Genomic DNA, 24,900 nt, shown 5'->3' with positions numbered 1-24,900 from the left:
CAGAATCATGCTTTTAGGGAACTACTTGCAGCTAGGCAAGACACTATGAATCATGAGCAGGCACAACGCAGAATGTATTTAAATTTGGAAATCAAAGACCACACAACATACATTTTTCTCTTGCCTTCCAGGAAGTACTGCAATTTTTCACCAGTCTAAAAGCATTTTAAACTTTTGGAGAAGACACTAGGAAACACCTCTATAAATGTAAATATTTTTCAAATCTAGGACATGGTTGCTCAGGTGTGACAAGCAAAAATGTGGTGCTAAGTGCAATACTACCTGGGGCTTCTCTGACTGGATAGAAAGCAGCATGCTGTTGGGTTCTTTGGTTTGGGTATTTTTTTTTTTTAAATACACAAAATGTTTTTTGGTCTTTGGGCACAGACTCACAGAGCTGAACGAAATATTCAAGTTTTGATGAGATATTAGGAAGCTGTGGTGCTCTGGCTAGCACATCATAGTACAACTCTTACTATACCACTCCATCACAACCACTGTGCAGAAAACAGCTGGGCTACATATGTCCATGGGTGGCTTCCAAACCTACTAAAAAGCTCCCTTCTCTGGCAGGGATAACCAGCCTTCCCGCTCTTGAAATCTCCAGTCCCACCCCAGCCACATGTTAGCTCCCATAGCATTTTGTTTCAAAGGACAAAATCAACTTCTGTATCTACAGGTGACCATAGTTACCTGTGGTGCACAATGACATCTGGTTACTATAGTATTCTTATGGCACATACTTGCATAATGTTGTGTACGCTTAACAATACAACAGTTGTTTTCAAGTTGCTGGCTCTCTTTTGCAATACCCATCATGCTGCATTAATGAAGTATACACTATATGAATGACAAGACATTTTTATTGTGATTTCTGGCACAAGAGTACTGCTTCTTGTGCTAAAAAAAATAATTCACGTAGCCAGAAAAGGTTCCATAGCACAGTAAATAAATTATTCAAGATTTTAAAATCGAAATCAGTAATCTATGAATGCCACTAAACCCATGATTTTACTCTATCTACAAATAATACAAGCAGTTACTTTTACAGCTGCTCACCAATGCATACTGCCAGTCTTACAAGAAAGTTACCTAAGAACACAAGGACGTTTATTAGGAAGAAAAGGTTAGAGTAGTCTTCAGATACATTATACTACCAGTTGTTGAACTAATTATCCCTTAGGATGTAAGCGAGGAGCCAGCAAACCACAGCACAAGGCAGGAACACATGGCCAAGCAGGACAGGGGGAGGGCATGGGGACTTCTTAAGCTAGGTTTGCGGCCAAAACCAGCATCTCATTCAACTACACCCTCAGGAACAGTCAGGCTATTGTCTGAAATTTTTATAGTTTCCATCACCTGAATGCACTGGCAGTTGCACCATTAGCTGTGTACTTTTCAGGCTGTCTTGTTTCACCAAATGGTCACCTACTCCAGGAGCAGTGTCGAACTACAAATATGACACGTACAACACAAAGAAATCAAGCCTGTCACGTAATACCTTCTGCCAGTCCTTAATCTCCCAGCAGCGGAGTCTATGTTCATTTTGGGGTTACACAGGCAACAGTCAAGATTTTCTCAGCTTCCATCCCCTTTATCGGTATACAGCTTAGGGACAGAGTCTGCTTTCAGAATGTGACAAAGTTCAGGTATTTCTAAAAGTCTGTCCGTCATACACTCTTCTGGACTGACAATGTCTATGTCAATAAAATGACCACGAAGCCCTTCTGAGGCCTGCATACCCGACAAAACCACCTCTTTCACAGACACAACATTGAGTCAGGGAACAAGCCTGCATCCGTGCTTTCACCTCAGAACAACAGGGAATTCCAGCTCAATCTCTGTTATTTCCAGCACGCTAACTTGTAGAGTACATACTTCATTGCCTTACATAGCTTAGTGACAACAGACCCCATCAAGGCTACTAAGTGTACGTTGATTACCCTCTGAACAATAGTAATCTAGGGTTGCAAGCTGCTACATGATAATTGCCACCTGTTCCACTGTTGTGGGGGTGCCATTCATACTTGTGTGCCAGGGCAGCTGGACAGTGGCATGCTTCACTCACACCTCTGTGAATCTGGCCTTCCACATCAAGCCCAGAGCCGCTGCTGCTTGCCTCAGATTTGCATGGAGATGGGACTGCGTTACTTGCAGGATCCCCCCAAAACCACTACAGCTTAATTATTCTGAAGAAACACTGGAACAGCGTAGTTTGTAGTCACTGCTCAGTTATGCCCCATCTAAACCCTTGTCCTTGCAAATACTTAGTATGATACGGCCGGTCTGAGAATTGATTCAGTCTCTGCCTTTCCCATTTCTGCAGCAGAGCAACTGTGTTCCCCCAGAGAAGGGTACACAGAGGCACTGTGAATGGCACTGGATGCCATGCACTGGACAATATATCTTTTGTCACTGAAATTTGTTGGGACTCAGTGCTTTGGATTCCCAAAGGCATTCAGGAGCACAAATCTCATTCTGGAAAGGAACTCGGCTCCTGACTGCCTTTGGAGATCCAGGCCAGTGAGTTGGCCAAAAGAGCTGATCGTGAACACATTCTGCCAAATGCGGCATTTCACTGGCACAACTGTTGCTGGAACATCTTTTTCAGCATACACAATCTTTAGAATGATCCCAAGTCCCCGCTAGCACCATCTTCTTCACCCCTAATTAAATTAGCAGACAAGAATGAAGCAAGTTATTTAATCTTGCCAAACTTAAAAAAATAAGTTAAATTTTAAAAATATTCCCCGTACTTTCCTGACATACAAAAACTAAATTAATAAATGAAACAGAGTAACTCACTTTCAAACACCTGAGCAGCAAACCTTTTACTTTTTCATTGATGTTACAATTACACCAGTAGGAATCCTTATGAAAAGAAGGACAACGGTAAAATAAAAAAAAAATTCTCCTACACATGAAAAAAGGACAATTTTGTCTTAATCTGTGTTCTTCCACTTTTTAATGCCTCTTTAATTCCAGGCATCTCTAAATGAAAGAAGGAATTGATTTTCTCAGGAGTGGTCCACCCAGCAAAAAAAACTGTGGCAGCTGACAGAAGGAGGCACTATACCAAGCCTGAGCTTCACTGAAATTCTGAAACCACAAAGATGTTTTAATATTTCCAGAGACTATTTCAAGAGTAACAACATAAAAACAGAGACATCTGGAATTAAATACCATTAAGTTTCACTTCAGTTTTATTTTTCTGTCTCAGTTGGACAGAGATACTCCACTGAAATACATATTCCCCTGAAATACATTTTTATATTAGTGCTACCAGCACAGCCAGTTTCTAATTAAAGGGCCATAATAACTTGTTAATATTAACAGAGGGCAATGTTTTTGGTCTGCTAATTTTTTATATCTTCAGCACATCTTTAATAAGCAAGAGGGCTTAAAAAAAGCATTCAACGAGATGACTATACACTAACTTTTAATGGGTATTGACACATCATTAAAGATGTTCTAGGGAGATTCCAGAGTTTATCCTTTGACAGAAAAGATCTTTTGTGCTGACCTGTCTCTTTTTAAGTAATTAAGCCCGTTCTCAAAAAAAACCTACAACAAAACCCGAAGAGAGCCAAAAAGTATATAATCTAAATAACCGTAAAACATAAATTGAGAAGTACAGCGTTTGGCTAGAATTTCAAGGAAATCCTTCTCAAGCTCAACCACTCCACTTTTCAAATCCTAACTTCAGAGCAACAATGTAACCCTTCACACAGGGTTACTTTAGCATTTTTACCCGAAAATCTCAAAGCAACTTTTTAAAAATGGAAGAAAAAAGAGTCCTGGAGTGCTCATAATTTTCCCCAAAATGACAGAAGCAGGGACTATATGTGATGAAGCTGAGGAGACAATTTTCTAAATAGCCCATCTTTCAGCCCTTACCACAGCCATTATTTCCCACCACCAAAAAGTACGCCGCTCTGGCCTCCAGACGATCAGCCGCAAGGGAGCCATTGATACCTGGGGCCCCGGACTCCTAGGCCTTCCTTACGCGTCGGCTTTACCTTGACAAAGCGGGAAGAGGAGCCTTATTTGCCAACACAAGAGAGCAATAAAGAAAAAGAAAAGCGAAACAAGCCATCTTGTCGCAAAGCCACAACTTCCGCTGTTGAGGCCTGCTGTGGGGTTTGGGGTTTTTTTTGGTTAACTATCACTGCTCTCGGAAACGGGCGCGCGGAGCCCCGTTCCCCTCGCCCGGCACCCCCGCGCGCTCTGGGCTCCGCCGGGGCCCGGCCCGGCCCGCTGGGCGCCGGGGAACAGCGCTGGCGGGCCGGCAAGGGAAGAGCCTCACCTCGAATGGAAGCCACGGAACGGCCCGCTGCAGCTGCACCACAGTGCGTGGCACTGAACTAATCATCGGCTTCCACCCTTCTCCCCCACCCTCTCTTTTTCTGTTTTTTCTTTTTTTTTTTTTTTTTTTTGACAGCTGTCTTCCTATCTTCCCAACAGGTGCTTTTAGGCCCTGAACAATGGCGAAGGCTTTTAAGCCACTGCTGTTGACAAGTGAAAGGGAACAACAAATGGCTCGGTAGTGCTCTTCTCCCCGGGTCACTCAACCAATGGTAATAGTTATTATTTTTATTTATTAGCTCTGCGGCACTGTCCTCCACTGTACCTCCTCCAACCTCCCCCTTCCGTGACAGGAAGGAGCCTTTTAACTTTTAATAAAAACGGGCGAGCGCTTAGCTCCTGAGCTGGCTTTTTCTGTAAAGTGCACAGCTAATGAGTGTTGTCCATTTAGGTCTGGATAATTTATGATGTCAGCGGAGTGGAGGTGGGGACGGCTGGATCCAGATATGGCCATTAGTTACGCTGCCAGGAGTGCCAGCGAGAGGAAGGGGAGGTGGAAGTCGGACAGGCAGAAGAGGTTCGCCCTCCACCGCCCCCAGTACTTGTTTTTGCAGGATCATTACAAGGTTAGGCGATAAATAAGACATTCCCTCTTCTGAGGTTAACATAATTTTTCTTAGCGTTCCACCAATTGTATTATAATCCTCTTCAGAGAACAATGGCAGATGGAAGAAAAGTTCATTTTCCCTTCAATGAAAGTGACTGTGCCCGTTTAAACGATGCACTCAGACCTGTTACCGCTAGGAGAAAAAAACATGCCAAAATATTTTCTGATCCTAATAATGAATACATGCATTCGTACACATATATTTACTAGTTGAGGTTACTCAATTAATAAACTGTATATAACAGATAAGCTCCATCAAATGCAAACCCTGTATTGCCACTGTCCTGGCAAACCTGGTAATTTCATGTCCAAACAAAATCAGTAAACCAGCAAGTAAGTCACCTGGAAGCACAAATACATTTGAAAGTTGAAAATATAATGCTAAACCCCATCAAAATATTGACATATCATGGAACTGCTTGGTTTAGAGTCATATGTTATCAATCAAATTGAGGTAAGAGCATGTACATCTTTTGATCATCTGGACCTATTTATTTAAATTATAAGTTGACATAATTGTGTAGTGAAAGGGCTACAGTCATCAGATTGTCTGTGTACTTCCTAGAGTGAATGTGTACTATTATAATTTGAACCTAATGATAACATTGAAAGAACCATAAAATACTCATTTGGGATGTTAATAAAACTATTAAAAGGATTTAAAAAATTGAAAATAGAAAACTGAAAAGGATATCCCCTTGAAACAACCAAGAAAACACATAGTAGGCTCAGATTTCTATTCTCTTTAAAAATATGACAGACTGTTTTACCACTGGAAGTGAGAATTAAAGCACATGCACCTGATGCTAAACAACTACACATCCTGAACTCCTCTTGCACAACATATGTGAAAACAAAATCTCAATCATCGATTGCCAGATGCCAGAAAGATATGAACAATAATAATTAAAAAAAAAGATGTACACTATAAATCAAAGCTTCTGAAGTGCAGGTAGTTTCATAGTAAATCAGACTGCTAGTTGTGATGTAAATGGTATTTGCACGGAATCATTATGTCAAATTAAGTAGAAATTATTAAAGCTAATGTCATCTTTGGACTTGCTTAAAATAATCTTCCAAGATTTGCACACAGGCTTCTCCACCGAAGTACAGCATTCCATCTGCCTTGACAACTTGTTCTGTTTGTTCTCACTTGTCTCCATTCATGGATTTTTTGGACTCTGTTATTTTCGGTGTAAATAGGGAGAGGAAATACATTGGGTTTCCTTTTGATCGAGCATTTTTCTTCCCGAGTTAGGGAATAACATCAAGATACATGGGTGGTTCAGCCATGTAACAGTTGTGACAGGTAATCCCCAAATAAGTGAAGAGAAATCAGAGAAAGTCTATTATGCATAGCTCTTTAACATAATGGTTCTAGACAAGGGAAAAGGAAAGTCAGAAAGTAAAAGCAGAAAAGTCAAAGAGGGGAAAAGAAAAGAGAGACAAAGAAAACAATACTGAGAGCAAGGAAGGAACAAGACTAAGAAAGGGAACTCATTTGTCAAAATCCAAAATTACACAATGTGCTGAAGCAATAGGAGAGTTAGGGCAACCCTGCAGCCACTCCTTGACTGAAAACGGTCACAAACACCGAGCTCCCCCATTCCCCAGCCATCCAATAGATAACTACAGCAGCCGGGGCAAACATGAAAGAGAGGAGGTAAAGAGCTGTAACATGAACTTCTGCTATCAGAAAAGACAACGGGATTTGGATTCAAGCATAAACTATGCCTTCAAGTCATTGCCAGCACTCTAAAGGGACAAAATCTTACTTCTTTTTTATCAGAGAGGAATCTTATTCATACGCTGCAGCAGAACTTTTTCAGACTATTTTAGAAAACTTAGACTTCCTCTATTCACCTCAGGATGATACAACTTCCTCTGCAAATAGTTGTCCAGTTCCACAAGAAAGATCATCTGCATTCAGGATGGCTTCATGAATCACCAAGGACCAGTAAGGTGAATGCAGGGCAGGAACAGAATACCTTCCCAAGAATTAAGGTCGTTCACTGAGCAGCTCTTTACACAATGATGACAATCAAGAGGCACTACATTCTCCCTGGTAAAAAGAACACAGACCCCAGAAATACGGAGAATGACAACATTTCCTCCGATGAAGGGAAGTTACTTTAAAACAAGAAACACTCCCCACACCTCTGTGCTACCGATTTCACCAACTGCCACCTAGAGTTGGCCTTCTCCCACTTTGTCCAACAAACTTGTCCTTGTTCTGGAAGCTAATTTGTTCCATCAAAAAACAAGGGAGGAGTAGGTGTACTCATCCTCCCAGATTTCCCAGATTACCTGTTTGAGGAGGCCTGCTGCTAGTGCTTGGACTGCTAGACTGAAATGAGGTCTTTCTCACAAACAAACCCACATTTTTTTGCAATACCAAGGCATTTGCTTATATAGTCCCACCAGATCAGTGAAGAGGAGGCTTAAACTGAATTGAGTAGGATGAAGAAGTTTTTCAGATGAAGAAAGAACCACTAGGAAGGGTCTACCTTCTCTGCAACATCTGCAGTTCAGGATCCTAATCATCCTTCGCTGCTTAGGTGTGGTGATAAGAGACATCTGACTTCTGCTGTAAATGAGCAGAAAAGGTGCACTATGTTTTATCACACAGAAATCTGGTACCAGTGATCTTCATAGCTGTGTTCTTTTGTCCTGATTATTTCTACCTTCCATGTTTACAAAAGGAACAGGGCATCTTCTGAACAGCTCTGACTGGTACAGAAAGCAGCAAATCACCTAGGTCAACAACATGGGTCTTTATGAATCTGAAGTTTTAATCACTGCCCTGTCTCTTCTAAGACTCTGGCCTCATATTCAAAACCCTCAATGGGAGCACATCTACCTATCGAAAGAAAAACCAAACCCAAACTTCCCTCTATGACTGATCTCAAACACTGACTGGATTACAACTGAGTAAAAGAATGGGACACAGGGATCATAATGCACCATCTGAGAATTAGCGAGACAAATCCTTATGAGGAGCTGGACCTATACTCAGGAATGCAATCTTGCAAGACCTAAAAATGATCCTCCTGACAGTAAAAGTGGGTGCTTTTTGGGAGTGATAGCTCCTTCAGATAAAGACCAAATCTGTAAATGAAGAGCATATTGGACCAAAGAACAGATCTGTGAAAGAACCCAAAGAACATATCTGTGCAGCCTTACTGCTGGGATTCCTGGCTCTGTCTACTTGCGTCTTTATCTTTTGTTTACTCTGAACTTTGATTCAAACTATCTCCAAGTCCCTAAGAAACTCAGCTAAATTTTAATGTTTGCACTGAAATCACTTCAGTCAGAGAACTGTTGTGCTGCTGTGAAAAAAGAAATCAATCCAAGTCCATTATCAACTGTACCTCAATTTTAACATTGACACATCTAAAATATGTCAATGAACTCTGAATAAGAACATTATCAAACTGTTATATGGAATCATATCTTTTGCAATTTAATTTTGTGACTAACATTGACCTCTCATGTATGGTACCTACCTCTCTTTGCAGACACAGTGCTCAACAATATGCAGTTTACACACAGATTTATTTCCTATCTAGTAAGAGCTGTTTGGAAAAAGAACCACATGCAATTCAGCTTTTCTTTTTCAACCTTGAGATAAACTGGGGCTGAGACTGAAATCTTTTCTTTAAAACCTACCTCTCTCTGAATAAGATAGAGAAGTCTTTGAATAAACATATATTAAATGTTTCTCTGGTATGCAGGTATGAAGAAGAGTCGTACCAAATACGTGTGAGTAAGCCAAGCACAGAAAAGGACCCAGAGTCAATATCAGAAGTGGTGTGGGGAAACAGAGGGATGTGGGGCTCCTGTGGAGAGAGGCAAATGACAAGGGCAAATTCCCAGGTTGCTTGAGAACAGGGGGTCTGGGAAGGTGGGGTGTGGAGTAATTGCAGAATGGTGTAACAGGGAATTTAATAGATCAGAAAAGGCTGAATAGGATAACAGGCTCATTGTTCAGAAAGTTCTCTTTTGTGACCAGGCTTTAAGAGAATGCCAGAGCAACAAATGACTTAATCCTGGGGGGATGCTATAGCGTAAATGAAAGCAGTCTATACCTTGAAAGCCGATGGAATAAATTTCTGTATCACATAACCACACTGACGACTGCAGCTTTCAGCAAAGTCTTAAGACTTGCAATTGGCAAAAACCATACAATCATGCCCTTCCATGTCCCCCTTTCCCTCTTCAACGGCATTTTCCAATGTACTCGAGGGGTGGAGGGGGGAATAAGCCACATGAATGACAAATAGACATGGTCAAATGCCACGTAAAATACAATGCTTACAGGGAAGAACAGAAGAGAAAGAAAGAATTATTCTGTGCTGGCTTCCCTTCTCTCCTATGTTCTAACCACTGAACTAAACTCGGAGCCTCCTGGTTATATGAACACAACCATTAAGCACCACACCACCAATTTACACAGCTTCCCGCTTCCTTGCTAAAGAAATGGAAGTGCCTTAATAGACACTTGGTGTAAAATGGAGGCTAACCTTCCAAGTCTCTCACAGAGCATCATATGTCTTTGGAAAACTTTCCCATTTGCTCATGTATTTCTTGAGGCCTGTTATAGCAGATGATGGAGCTGGAGGGTCCCATCTAATTCCTGGTACATCAAAGAGAGCACCTTTCCAGTTATTTCAATACAAGCTGAATCAGGAATACAGAAAAGGCAGCCTAATTAAAAAAGTAAAGGTCACACTCTAGGGCATAATATAGAATACGTTATGCCTATCCTTGCAAGGATGGCAGGGTAGGTAGTGGAAAATGGAACAGTGCTAAAAATGGCACCATCAGCTTTTGGCTATATATAACAGAAGAGCCAGGATATTCTTTATTATATGGACAGGGAATTAAGAAAAATACAAAATGACTGGTTTTCATAGAAAAGGTAGAAATATGCATTTCTCAATCAACTACAATAATTCTTCATGGAAATAAGATTCTTATTTGAAAAAAAAAGTATCTTGATCTCATTCTAACTCAGACAGAGAAGTAAAATGGAGAAATGTAATGCAGCAATCCCAAAATCAAACTTTTTCAGATCTTTATGAAACTTGGCCTCTAAATTTGCAAATTCCTACTATATCTAGATGGAACCTATTAGTGGGTTCTAAATTTGGCAATAGAAATTCTTCAATTCTCAGAGAATCTTATGAATTATATTCAATTCTAAAACAATTGATCAAAGAAAGTTATTTTGCTTTCCAAGAATTCAGAGTTGAAGTGTAGCTCAGCTGTGATTTGTGGTTTACTTGGTAGGCAGTGTGTTGTACTTTTTATCCTCCTTCCCTCTCCCTTTTGCTAGAGAAAAAAAAGGAGCACCATAGGTGTGCATTGCTAGAATGCTCTGCACAAAAGCTAGGCTTCTGCAAAGCCTTGATCTGAGTTTAATTGAAACACTTGTTTCCATATATATTTCAGATACTTTTTGTAAGTTTAAAACGTATAAAAGCAGCTATTACCACTTTGAACATTTTTAACTTGGAGAAAATAAAGGAATAAAAAGTTTCCTCCACCTTATTTAAATTACCTTTGGGTAGCTCTCTGTGGGGCTACTACAAAATCCTTTAAGCCCACTAGTCTCTTAGCTACATTAAATTAATGAGGCATCTCAAGCATTCACTCTTCTACAGAAGAGTGTATGTAGACTCTCCAGTTGGACACCACTAAATCAGAAATATTGACCTAAGGGAGACATCAGTGCGTTATCGTTGCAGACAATATTGCACTGTAATGTAAAACACAGATAATATTTGGGGGATTAAGAAGATGAGGTGTATGATGAGTGGATTTTTCAACATCAATAGGGAGAGGCTTCAATGGACTCAGTGCAGTTCTCCAGACCACTAAACCATTTTAGTTTTGCCAGCATGCAATACTATGTCCTTCTTCATATAAACACCCCAAACACCCAAATTCCAAGAGTCCCTGCTACAATATGTTCCTGCTACTCCATACAATACTTCAATTAAGGCTGAGCTACATTAACTATGATTATCAAAAAAATATATATTTCCATAATGCCACTTTTTCTCCACTGTTGTAACTCTTCACTCCCAAAGCTGTGTTTATAATGAGATGGTGTGGTGTATTTTCCATTAAGAGCCTCGGCAGGAGTTTCTGTAGTTTTTCTCATGTATCACAAGTTCAATACTCTTTCTGCATTTGCTTCACAATAACCAGTCCATTTCCAAGTGATTAATTTTCTATTCTAAAACAATGCATTCCTTTCCCCTCTCATTTTGCTGGTGTGTTTTTTTTTTTTTCTTTTCTTACCAAAAGAAAAAAATTCTTTTTCAATGACATCATGGTATAAAATTTTCAAAGCAGGTTTTAGCGGGAGATATGCAGATTACTTTGAAAAGTTACCCTCATAAATAACAACAAAGTACTGAATTATCAAGGCTGTAACTCAGTCAGGAGGTGCTGTAACCATTTATATTATATGACCTCAGCAGAACCTCTTGATTGAATTGCTGCCTTTCATTAAATCGGGCACTCTGTATTATTTTCTCTGAACTAGAGTAAATCAGAATGGCAAAGAGATTAGCCCCCAAGCCCATCTCTTTGTGATCCAGAGGCATATAATTTTTAACCATTACCTCGTTTTTATTTTGTAACTTAAAAAGATTGTGCATAATCTACTGTGTCAATAATTCCCTTCCCTGTGAGGTGGCATAGTTTGATGACATGACAAAAATAATACTGTATAACCTAGGTACATGTAGAAACTATAATGCTTGTAAAGGAGCAAGATGCCACTACTGAAAGCTAGGGAGAAGTGGGGGGGAAAGGGAGGGAAAAGGGAAAAGAGAAACTGTAGATTCATAGCACTGCAGATTCATTCACAAAAAGTTGGAAACCAGAAGGGACCATTAGCTCATCTAGGCTCATCTTCTATATATATTACTGAATATTCATTATTTCATCAACCAAAATCAAACCTTCTTCTGATTTATTTCTAACTACCATTTTACTAGAAGAGAAACAGCTGGCCTCTGAGTCAGGACATTCCATAAATATCTCCCTGCTTTTACTGGAAAGTTGTGTGTGTAGGGATGAGGGTGGAGGGAACCGGGGTACTTGTAACACTCTCTCTGTTCATCTCCAGCTGGCTTATACAATGCTGCCTCCATAATGCGAGAGACAACCTCCATACCAGCGGTTCTCAAACAAACCCATGACGACGACGTCAACATTTTTGAACTTTTTATGGAGTGGGTCCACGCAGGAGTTCCTGCGCTCACGCAAGCGGCCACCGCAGCGGGCCCACGGGAACCTTTTCTCCAGAACGTGCTTCCCAGGCGGCTTGGCACGGGCTGGGAGACCACCGCACATGCGGGGGCGAGTATTTCGAAAGGGAGCAGGAGAACATCGCTTTGGATGTACAGTTTGTGTCTCACATGATTTAAGAGAACCCAGTTTTCCCCACGGTTGGTATCATACGTTGGAAGAACATGGGCTTTCCTTATCTGGCCATAACTTTTCACAGCATGCTTCAGTTTTCCTTATTGCTTGGACTTTGCCTCCTTTCCAAAGCCCCTACGTTTAACTCGGTAAGAGAAAAGCTACAGTAAGTCCCTTTTCCTATTTTCTTATATTTGTGTAGCTGTTAGACATTTTGCAAAGGAGGGGAGTACCAGCCAGCCTTTCGCAACAAAAGGGCTACTGTCACCGCGCCAGTCCCAGACATGGTGGAAACCAGCCCACAGGAAAAGGCCTGGCTCCAGTGTTAGGCCCCGGCCGAGTACAGTCACTGCATTCACTCAAATTGGCAACAGGTCTCAGTGTTCCTGGCTTTGAGCTGTGAACAAGGGTCGGGATTGAATAACCAATTATACAACCGCTGACTGAGTTTATCCAAGGTTTGCAAACTGCTATAATAGCCCAGTATTCACTGACTGTTTTATCCTTTTCCAGATATAGTGTCATATCTCCCCTTGTGCTCCATTTACATGTCACTTTATTACATACATCCATTAAAAAGGTTAATACAATGTCACAGTCAATGCCTAAATGTTGCCATTCAGTATCCTCGCCTTGCTCCCCCGGTACATTTCATATAGGCGCATTTCTTTCTCTTTCCCCCTCCCGCGCTCTCCTGCGCGCTCGCTCGCTCGCGCGCTCACACACGCGCGCGCGCGCGCACACTCTTTCCTGCTGCAAGTTAAATCAATTTGCTGTCAAGAATACAGAGCAGCGCATGAACAAAACGGTAGCCAAGAGTCAATAGAGTAAAAACTGCATGCTTCCTAAAGTTGCCAGTCACGGCGAACGTATTGTACCGCTAGTGACAGGAATAACATTTAAAACTCTGAAAGTTCAGATAATTACTTAAAATTGCAGACATTGTTGAGACTCCCTGAATCACCTGGGTCTCTTAAACTATCAGGAAAGTTCACTCACTGAAAAAGTCTTTTGAATGGCTTTTCTTACTTTCGGATAGACGTTAAACATACCAAAAATTGTTCTCTGATTTTTAATGCTTCCCAACTTGACCCCACCTATAACCCAGACGCGTAGGAGGCTGGAAAAGACTGGAAAAAAATAGAACCAAAATCCCCTACATCTTCCTGTGAATGACTGATGGAGATCTTCCTTAAAGTTGGTTTTTGTTTTTTTCTTGGTAAAAGACTATTTTCTCTGATCAAATTGATCATCTCTGTATAGAAGTTTGTTTCTGAAAACAGAAAGAAAAGAAAATGACTCAAAATCTTCTACAGGTTCGCTTTTTGAGATAAAGGGATTCTTGTTACTTTTTTCATTTCTGTTTCCTACTGCCCTATTAACACAAAATGGTACGGGAAACCAAAGACTAAATTTTACCTTTTCATTTCATACTATACAGCATACAAAAGCTGTTTGGTTCAGAGTCAAGGTATTTTATCAGTGGTCATACTGTACCTCCAGGCACACACTCTTGTGAAGGGCTGTACACCACCAACATGAATCACTGCTATTTACCTATACAATACCACTGGGAGAAAGGTATGAGTTGAGCAGTATGGCAAGGGATCTCCAATGGTACCACAGTAAAGCTACATTTATTTTACAAATTACCATTTGATTCCTGATCACAAAAGCTGATTTTCATTTAACTTTGTGTCTTTTTACAGTTAAGAATAGGGTAATTCAGATAAAAGACTTTGATCCTGACAAGTAAAAAACTTGAGATTATTTTTTATTCTCCCTCACTTTCCTGAGGCTTGAGACTTCATCTTTTTAGTCCAGAGCAATGTACCAAAGCACAATAAAAACACACCTATTTCTCCGGCATCTCTGACTGTGCAAGTCAATGGACACAGACGAATATTTTTAAAAGACTATTTCTGTGGAATCTACTTGTTTATTTATAGATTATCACAGTCAAGAAAAAGTGCACAAATACTTGAATATCATCTAAACTGAGGGTTACATCAACTCATCATCATTATGTGAAGTCTGACAGCAACAATGGAAAATGGAAGATTTTTCCCAATATGCCCCACTTCAGAAGAACATGAAACATACTATTCACGTAAATTGTACACTAGTCCTAAAGGGAACAAACCCATTCAGCCAAGAGAAAGTCATTCATCAGGGTAAGACTTTCAAAAAATGTTTTGGTTTGCTTTTTAAAAAAACCTTCACACAGGTTTTGGATAATCTGTATTTCCCTTCTGATGAGCACTAAGGCTTCTAACACCAACCCCTGATACTCACACAGACAGCTGCATGTGATGGTAGCAAACTGTGCTGCAGGGAGCTTAAATGACCTTATTTCCTCATTCCTTACTTTGGGAAAAGTTAGGGATACGTGAAGCATTGAGATGCGCTGTTAGAGGAGCATAGCAGCCGTGGCATACTAAATGGAGAGACATCCCAACTTTGCATCATTTCTTTGACTCTCAACAAAAAATGAAAATCTTCAAGAAGCTCTGTTACTCAATTTAGGATTCTAAACAAGGAAATTCTAGCCAAAACCTATTTCCAATGAATCACTTTCCTATCTAAAAGCCTGTATGTAAAGTTCTTTTCTTTCGTTCTTTTTTTATGTCATGCCTTTTGAAACATGCACAATGCAACTGCCCACTTTTGCATCATAAAAGGCACCACATTGTTCAGCTATCAGTAATAGACTCTTGATTGAGTTGGACTCTGAATGACACATAGTAGCAGCAAATTATAGAAAGAGAGACTGGAGAAAAGCCCTCCCCTCAATTTACTCCTAAACCAATTATCTGCAAGCTATGTGCACCATGAAATTCTATTAGAAACAAATTATATTAGCACTGTTTATGAAAGCTATGGCAAGTTGTTATCCAAAAATGTGAATTACCTCTGAACAGAAGAGAGGAATAGGACAATTCTTTTGGCAAGTGGAGAGGCTGGTATTTTTCCTTCTGTTTCCTTCTCTTGTCTAATTGTTCTAAAGAAAAAAAATTGAGGCTAAATTTTGTTACCACAGTTTCTTACAACTTCTTACAACTTCATAACCTGACTTTGTACTAATCTAAGCCTGAAGCAAGAAGCTTCAAAATTATTTAAGGAAGAGCAACTCAGCTGAGCCCCTCTGGAAAAGGACATTCTCTGAACCTGACTTCTTTTTCCTGCTCATTCAACCAGAAAAACGAGAAAATGGGGCTGGAATTTCTATGGCCAAAACCAAAACAACAAAACAGGACATGACACACCTTGGCAAATTTACAGGCTTTCAGACTGAGAAGGATGCAAAACTGCATCATATTTGGACAAACGATTGCAACAAAGAAAGGCCTAACTTGAAAATATTGTTACAAAAAATGTTCTTTTTTTCTGTCAGGAAATTCTGAAAGTGAAAATTCCCACCTATCACCCCCTTTTATTCACAAATTAGCATCTTGCAAGTGTCTGCAGCTCTGGTCACCACACAAGACACTCTCAGACGCACTGTTCTGTGGGAGGATATACCACCTCTGTGACATCTTAGTGTTACTTTAGCAATGTTAGGATCTCATGCATTAGAAGATGATAGTCTACAGCTCTGTAATGCACCTACAGCAGGTGGTGCTTCTGTATTTGGAGGAAACTGATATTTCCTGAAAGATGGTGGGCCTCTGAAGTAAAACTGTCATATTACTGACTTGTGGAGCAGTGTTTTCATTCCACTGTTAGATGGCTTCCTGCAAACACTTCAGTTATGTATAACTGCAGAAAGAGGACATAGTACAGTACTTACTGATTGCTACCTAATATTTTTGTCTCAAACCTCAAAGGAGCTGTCTCAAATGAGGAATATGAACGATTCGGATTTCATGAATTTGAACACTAATCTACAAATGGTACTAGCCCAGTCTGTCCCACAGTCCACAGACCCTGAAGAGTGGCAAACACTCTAGTGAATGATCAAAGTGCTTTGTTATGATATTAAAAAAAAAATAATCTTAAAAATAATAGTTTTACTTCCTTCTAAGTTTAGGGAGAAAATTTGACTCGTTAGTTTCCAACCTGCTCATCACTTTTCCTTCCAAGACCTTATTTGCGATCACACAAATAATTTTCATTAATATTCCAAGTGAGATATTAATTAATATCTAGCTATTCAACCCTTGACAGAAAAGAAGAATAAATCAGTTTGATTTACTGACTCCTTGAAACAGATTCTTAGGGGAACTAAAGAAATTCAGAGATTAGAACAAACTGTATCTTATAGAACTCCTTCTTGTGGTCACTCTGCAGTTCTTCTATTTATAATGGTGCCTTTTGGTATTCATGCTACTTCCCTGCCCTCATCAGAAGAGAAGTACAAAGAAGCAAATGTGAGGGCAAATTTTTTCTTCCATTAATTCTGATGGCTAGATGGCCTAATACAGCATGCTTTTATTTCTATTACAGTTCACTTCTTAGCCTGGTGTTAGCAATAGCCAGTTTTAAGGCAGGTCCAGTGATTCTAGCTTGCTAATTGGTTGTTTCAGAATCGTATTATTATTATACTCAGGAATCGGAATGCCACTGCTTTCATCAATCTTTGTTTAAAAACCCAAAGATATGAATTTCCACCTCTTCAATTTTGAGACTGTGGCAAAGTGCTGAATTGCCAGTGGTTGGTAGATAGCTTCTATTTCAAACACATATTTATCTGTGTTAGCTGCAAAATGATAGGGCTGTACAGAAGTAAAGATTCACTTGTTTCATGTTCCTAATCTTCTGCTGAATATCCCTTCATAACTTGACTATAAAGGGATGGATTTATTTGAATTTCATTTGTGATGTCATCCAGATTTAAGAGCATTCCTAAATATATGAAATACAAGAAAATCTTTGAAAACTTTTCTCTCTGAACACGCACTAGGTATAGTGAAACAGCCAGGAACAGTGAAACTTAAGAGAAATGTAACAAAATCTATCAGACTATTAACATTTTAACCACCCTCAGTCACATTCGTGGTGTTACATTTTCAAGTTATTTTCCCTTTACAAGAAAGATAAACATAAGTTTCTTTGATATTTTAAACCCCGACTTAGACTGTTTCAACCTCCCTCCCTCCAAGTGTTAACTGACTAATAGCTCTGCAGCTGTGGAAGAAAACATCTCTCATCTCCCCCATGGTCCAGCACCTTCCATTTATGGTTCGAATGATTTCACTATGTTTTACCACTGCTGGCTGCCATATTTTTTGCCTAGCTCTCTCCCCAGCCCACTGCTAACTGTTATAAACCTTAGAAAGGGTTTGGGAAGCTATCACTCAGAGCACCACTGAGCAAGAGCCTATCACCAAGGCAAGGGAAGCCTTCTTACCTAAACAAACCATTATCGGCTCATCTCATGTCTTTGTACTCCTTTTTTGCTATTACCTCACGGGATTAACTTTTATCTCTAATCTCTGCTCTGGCCAACTGTCAGGGAGCCTAAAAGCTGCCTGTCTTTTAATCTGTGTGTAATAATACTGCTGTTACTAACAGATAACTGTGAAACAACATGGAGGGAAGGAAAACACACAAACACACAAGGGCTGATTGTTAAAAACTGCTGTGCTAGCTCCTACCTGAAAGGAGAGCAAGATCACACATCATGTCCATATTGCATTCCCTTCATTTTCTCTTTCATGTTTTCCTTTTCAATCCAAAACCCATTGAAGTGCTTTAATTTGGGGGATCTGTTCTTATTAACCAGTTTATCTGCTGTTCAACTTGACATGGCCAGGTTTCTAGGACTCTGAGAAAATCCCCACCTACTCGTAACTTTCCACTAAACAAACAAAAAAATCAGGATGGGGAACATGTCAGAAAATAAAAAAGGAAAAGAAAATTAATGATCCTACTGTAAAGGGAGATACCCAAGGCTTCAAAACAGTCAACATTTTAAAACTTGCCTTGAAATAGGTAAGTCTCTTACTGGGTGGCATGTTTACCAGGCAGTCAGGCTTCACTTTACTTGAAGTTAATTCTTTTATAAGCTCCCCCCAATACTACATTACACCATGTTTGGTAAAACAAGGCTAAGACTGAAAGAAAAACAAAGACTACTTAATTATGGCCAGGTGTGTAGGGAAGCAGTACTCTCAGAATATGGGGTCTTGTGGGGTTAGAGCAGGGAGGCAAACCCTCATAAAAACTGCTCTTGTAGGGGTGTTGGTGGCATTTTTTTTCAGATTTTATTAAAAGCTTATTGAAGTCAAAGACAGGCCCTTTGATTTAAATCTAGTCCTTGAAAGAGTTTGAAAATCAAGAGGGGAGAAGAATAAAGGAGGCATACCAAAAAATCTCGGCAGGAGAGTTATGGATACAGTATTTTAAGGAAGTGGTTGTAAGGACAGAAAGGATACAAGTCTTATATGGAATAACAACAGCAATTAAACCAGGAGTGGTAGTGATAAATGTATTTTAACTGTTGCACTCCAGAACTCCTAGGGATTCCAGCTCAGTATCTTACTATACCTCTAAAAACCTATAAAGCAAACCGATACACTCCAATCACTCTCCTGACACGAAAACTTAAGAATTAGGCCTTGCACCACACCTTGAATAATCAGCAAACTCAGGCTTAGGGAAGCTGGGAGATGTAAACCAGCACATGTCAAAATTTCCTCCTGGCAGGTCCAAGACAATTACTTTGAGGGCTGTTACTCTGAGGGTCCCAATTAGAACTGATCAGGCAGTTTAGTATAGTGCTTTTCATCATTAGATCTCAGTGCTTTACAAAAGAGGTCATTATCATTACAGTAGTAGTGTTGTAGCTGCATAGTCTATGGGTATAGGGCTGAAGTAAGATTTGCGGGGAAAAGCAGAGAACTTCATTAGATCAGCTGATATTGACAATGTTTGCTTGCCCGTGTCAAATCTGATGATGACTTTGTAAGTCCTAATGGTTGTGTAATTTTCCAGCTTTAGTTGGAAAGACATCATTATTCCCAAGTGGGGAAAATAAGGCAGAAAAAGAAATGGCTTGCCCAAGGTCACCCAAGAAGGCCCAGTGGCAGAGCCAAGGTCTTCTATTCTAAAGCTGAGCCAGATGCCAAATAATCAGGGCTTTCTGTCACTCTCTAGCACCTGGTTGACCTGCACCTGGAAATGAATGAGAAGCCAATGAAGGTGTCAAAAAGCAGGTCCAGTGTGTCCCCTGTGGCTAATGTCATCCATAAGAAATCAGAAAGGCATTCTGCAGGAGTGATTATCTTCTTTGTAGTGTCTAAATATCAGCCCTCTGCACAATGAGTTGTAATAATCTCAGTTACAAATCACAGTGACAAGGATTACAGTGGTAGGGTCCAGATATGAAAGGCAAGGCTGCAATCTTTCAGCCAAGCACAAACAAGCAAAGGGAATTTTTAGCTACTAAAGCCACCTGAAACTCCAGGAACAGATGACAGATCAGAGACAGTCCCACGCATTAACTTCTTGGCAAAGGAGAGAAAAAGACCCTCATGAATGAGGGAGGGGGACTGGAATCACCCTTCATCACACCTGAATCCCTTCCTAATGTCTGACACTACTCTCTCATCTGAACTGTTTCGGGGTTTTTTTTTGGGGGGGAGGGGGTTGTTCTTAACTCCATACGCTACTTGACCAAAGACGAAGATGTCCCAGCAGCCAGAGCTAGCTGTCCTTTCACTGGAACTCACACTCTCTCTGACTCAAGTCATCGTTCCTGACAATATTTTGAACTCCAATGAAGAAAAGCAGGAAAAACATATAGAATTCTCCCATCCACCAATATGCTGATGACCTCTGTCTGTGTATCGTGGGTTTTATCACACACTACCTATCTCCAAATCGTTTCCCAGGAATTCCGAATAGAGAACTATGAGGAAATTAATGGCCTCTCTTGCCAAATGAACAAGTGACCACAGCTGTCTGGGATTATTTAGAAAAGAAAATAGAGGAGCACCCAAGAGCAATACCATCCACCTCAGGAAGGGATCACAGATGATTTAACAATGTTTGCTGCTCAAGTATCAAAGGCTGCTGCTAGATCTAAACATGGACTATGCTGGTAAAAAGATCCTCAAAAAGCAAGGCAAGGAGCATTCCCTCTCATTCCACACCTTGATACTAAACTAAAAGGGACAAGAAAATTTCAGGAAACCAAATTGCTCAAAACCCTGTCTCTCCCACCTGTTTCACCTGAGAACATGAAGTCTAAACACTTGCCCATCTCACCCTAATGTGCTTATACTCAGCCCCAAAATACAGGATCTTCGTAAGCATTACAATATTTATTCCTCAGCTCAGATCTGAAAATGAAAACAAACCGCTATATCCTCTCACTGCCACCTTTGAAATTCTTCTTCATACCACTGTCAGTGTTGGTCCCCCATTTCATTTCATCAGAGTAAAAATCTACATCTGTTCTACATTTAAGAGACAACATTCACAGTTTTTCAGACTGCCAGCACCAAAAACTAACAACCAAGTTCTAATCAGTGACAGAGATGCGCCTACACTTGCTGCCCACTCCCACTAAAATAAGGAATCGGGGACACGAACACTAGCTTTGACCCAAGTGCCCAGATTAGCAACCTCCCACTTGCCCCCCCTCAGAAATCAATATATTGCTGTGTTTAAAAATGGTTTGCTGAAAACTTCTCAGAAGCAGCCTGGTGAGGGTGATTATCTGAGGATCTTAAGTGAGGCTTTAATAAGGTTCTACTGTATACAGTACATCTAAAAAAAAGCCCACTAAAAATAACAATGAGAGGAGATGATTGTAGAGGATCTCACTCTCTCAGCATCATTTCTAGCTTGTGCCTACATGACTACAGTAAAGATATCTTGTCAGGCCATGAGGGCTTGACAGGCCTAATCAATAGCTGTTATTTTTTCGCAAGTGCCAACAAAAGAAAAACATAATTTATGCCACACAAGATGCTGAAAATAATTCATACTAATTGGACTGCCTAAAATTCCCCTTCTGTCCGTCTGTTTTCGATTGCTTTTAACTTCGCAAACTTCGACTGTCCACACTAAAATGCTTAGCCTCCGAGCTAGGGAAAAAATGAAAACACAGGAGTAACAAGGGCAATATTACTTTCTTGCTATCTGACAGTTTAAGCTGCCATTTCTAAGCAACATTTGCATTGGATTTTAGTGCCTAACTTCCTTCAACTGTTTTGTAAAACACAGCTATACTGCATGAGACTGCAAAATTTTGTCAAGTGAACATTAAATGAGTACAGACCTCTTTCAGCATTGTCTTCAGAGAAAGGTAGAAGAATGCAGACAGCTGTGACACGCTTTAATATTTGTAATACATGTTTTAATATTCTATATTCTTATTAATCCCTGGGACTTGTAACAGCCCTTTGGAAGCACACACAGTAAATCTTATGGCTTGTTGATTTTTTTTCTCTTCATAACTGCATACAAATATTACATAGCACTACAGCACTGCAAGGGGCCTTCTAGGTCATCAGGTTTGTCCCTCTGATACTACAGTCAGCATGCCATGTGATGCTTTTCATTAACTTATAGAGCTCTTCTGTAAAAACAGTTTGGGAGGTTTCTTTGCTCCAACATGCTGCTCCAGAACCCCACTGTTCTAATGATTAAAAACCATCTAATTTCCAGATCACTTTTATTCATAGCCAGTCTTTCTTGTTTTAGGGCCACTGCCATGTCCAATAAAAACTGATGCTTGCCTGTGCCTCCTGAAAATAGGCAGAATTTGGGACAGCATTTCTTAACTTCTAAGTTACTCTGATGACGAATTTGGCTTCTAGATGACCAACAGTTAAGTTCACAGGCAGAATTTGTCCTATATTTGCTTCGGAGCACGCTTCCTGTAGCTGACAAACACCGTTTCCTGAAACTAACCTCACCAGACACATTATTATCCCTTACATAGGGAACATTTGAAAAAAAGCTGATGTAGCAATTGAAAGTTATTAATAAAGGGAAGACTCAGCTCAGTAATCAAATATTTCAGACAAAACCCTCCACTGCCATTTGTCTACTAAACTATAAAATGTACTTTCATGAACTGTGTATTCCAGTTAAAACCAAAACAAACCAGAAATCACTACCAATAACTATTATTCATGTTACCACAGTAAAAGGTTAGTTTCCAGTTTCTGTTCTGTTTGGAGAACTTTGGATCTGGTGCACAGCTGTCTAACAAGGTATGGGCAGCAATGTTGAGCATTTGTTTTTACCTAGTATTTTTAACTGTGATAACACAAATAAAAGGTTGGCTGCTTTCCCAAAACAAATGAAGATGCATTCAAAATCCTAAAACACAAGGTATAAGCTACAGAAGAAACATACAGGGCTGCCAAGCCAAAGCCATTACTGGGGGAACAGACAGGTACTAGGAAATTGTTGAGGGGAGGTGGGACAATTAGTGAAATGTTCTGCATACAAGGATGAAGGACAAGCAAAACTCAGGTGCAGTGAACTGAGGATGGAAGAAAGGTGGTCACTGGATTTTTATGAGAAGTCCCTATTTCTGTAGCATTTTTACATAATTCCACTGCAACCGAGCAGAAATCTGCCCAGTAAATATTACGGTATTACAATATTACTTCTTCTTTCTTTTCTTTAGTGCTCAAATCTGGGCTCAGGTCTTACAGACTTAGACCCAGTTGTATGTGAACTGTCAACAGAAACAGTATTTCAGAGTGAGCCTGTCCTATCCTTGACACATTTGGAGAGAAAGTCGTCTTGCTCCATAGTAGAATGAAAGGGAGAAACACCAATCAGTTAATACAGAGAACTAGGGAGTTTGGCTCAAGTGTTATCTTAAGCCTTGAACTAACCTGACAGGATATATGTACCTCAAATTTTGAATTTAATTAGACCAAATGCCTGATGACCATCCTGCAATTGCATAGCATGGGTCAACTCTAACAACATGCATGTGAAAATACCTGAGGGACAGAAATAAATTTTCACATAGAAAATGTTACTACCTCTGGCTTTATTCTAACACGTGGCTATGCTGTTAGGATACAAGCAGCAACACAATCAATCTGCGGTCTAATGCAGAAGCTTTTTACCATTCACTCCTAAGTTTATTCATTTTCAGAAGGGTTCGTGCTGTTCTTCTGTCCAAAATTTGCATACACACTTCCAACAGATTATTAATGTTTACTACCAAGAAACAGGAAAGCATAAGTATGATAAATAATGCTAACCTGTACTTCTATTCCAACATGAAGAGTTTAATAAATATGACACATCCAACCCTTGCAGTGCAGTAATAATCATTCCATGTGCACAAGCAGGAAAAATGGTGGGGGTTTTTTTGTAAAAGAAACATTTTCTTTTATAGTTTTTTTCATACTCTGAGACTGTAAAGGGCATCACTAACTATGTATATGTGTATGTATATGGAATCTACTCTCACAATGACTTCAAAATTCAAGCAGGGCAAATACAGCATATTGCTTTGAACAAGGAAGCATTTTTGAAAAAAAATAATTATGACTGAAAATATTCTTTTGTGGCTTTGTGGAATTATTCTACCTGACTTTGCAATGGAGTAAAAAACTCCTAGAGATGGACAGGCAGGTGATCAAGTAAACTCGCATATCAGGAATGGGTTGAGTATCCATTCAGTTCCCACCCCAGCATTGAATCCTCTATCAGAATTTCTCCTACAGCAAGCAAAGCTTGCTCTTTGTCAGTTCCATTAAATACAATTAGCTAAGTGATAGATTCATGTACAGGAGCAGAGTGGCATTATTAACACCGAACTCTGAAGAATTCTTGTATCCATACCCCACTGTGTTGATTTTGCCAAAGTCACTGTTAGAATCACAGGTTAATTTACCTACGGAGAAAATCAACTTTCAAAAGATCCAAGAAAGAAAATCGTATTTGCAAATGTGCCAGCTTCAATTTCAAGGTCTACAAGATTGCAGAAAAATATAATAAAAACAGAGGATCAGTTTTTCTATTCTTTCAACATATACAGCAAATCAAATCTTCCAGATCTAGACAGTGCTATAGATATGTATGAGAATGAAAATAAGAAAAATAACCACATACATTGAAGAACAGATAAGAATCATCAAATGCATTACCATAGTTTTGAGCGATGACAAAAATTGCACTTGAGTGAGATATTACCCTCCAGCTTCATCACATTCAACGACACATTTAATGTCAGAGTAAAATTTATAGGATATTAAAGCAAACAAAACCATGTTTAAAGTAATGCTAATGTTACTTTGGTGTTTACACACAAACCACCGGAAGTTTGCAAATTTAAACTTGACACATAGGCCTTGATCTGTTTTATAACACAAACGGCAAAATTTGTACAGAGTGCATGCATCTTGGGTGCAGCTTTTAATTCTGCGTATGGATTTCAACCTCAGCTTTTCACTTCCTTGTCCAGGTTGTTGGGCAGTACAACCCTGTTTCTACTGACAAGATATTACAAAGTAAAACACTGCAGCTGTGAGGCTACCCAAAGGAACTAGGAACTTTTATGG

General features: G+C 39.8%; 1 protein-coding gene across 43 annotated transcripts in view; it reads right to left on the bottom strand.

Annotated features, from left to right (window-relative positions):
• Window positions 1–24,900, bottom strand: part of SOX5 (SRY-box transcription factor 5) — a 723,931-nt gene that overhangs the window by 171,552 nt on the left and 527,479 nt on the right. For 33 of the 43 annotated variants that reach the window (XM_075506020.1, XM_075506208.1, XM_075506234.1 and 30 more), the window contains one exon: window positions 15,324–15,413. The exons of the other annotated variants lie outside the window; for them this stretch is intronic. In XM_075506020.1, the coding sequence (XP_075362135.1) occupies window positions 15,324–15,413 (90 nt within the window). The remainder of the gene's footprint in view (window positions 1–15,323; window positions 15,414–24,900) is intronic. 43 annotated transcript variants of the gene reach the window in all.

The sequence above is a fragment of the Mycteria americana genome, chromosome 1 (assembly GCF_035582795.1).
Source record: "Mycteria americana isolate JAX WOST 10 ecotype Jacksonville Zoo and Gardens chromosome 1, USCA_MyAme_1.0, whole genome shotgun sequence".
In the NCBI taxonomy this organism is placed as follows: Eukaryota; Metazoa; Chordata; class Aves; order Ciconiiformes; family Ciconiidae; genus Mycteria; species Mycteria americana.
The sequence above is the reverse complement of the archived record's forward strand: the minus strand, read 5'-3'. Positions and strand labels throughout refer to the sequence as shown.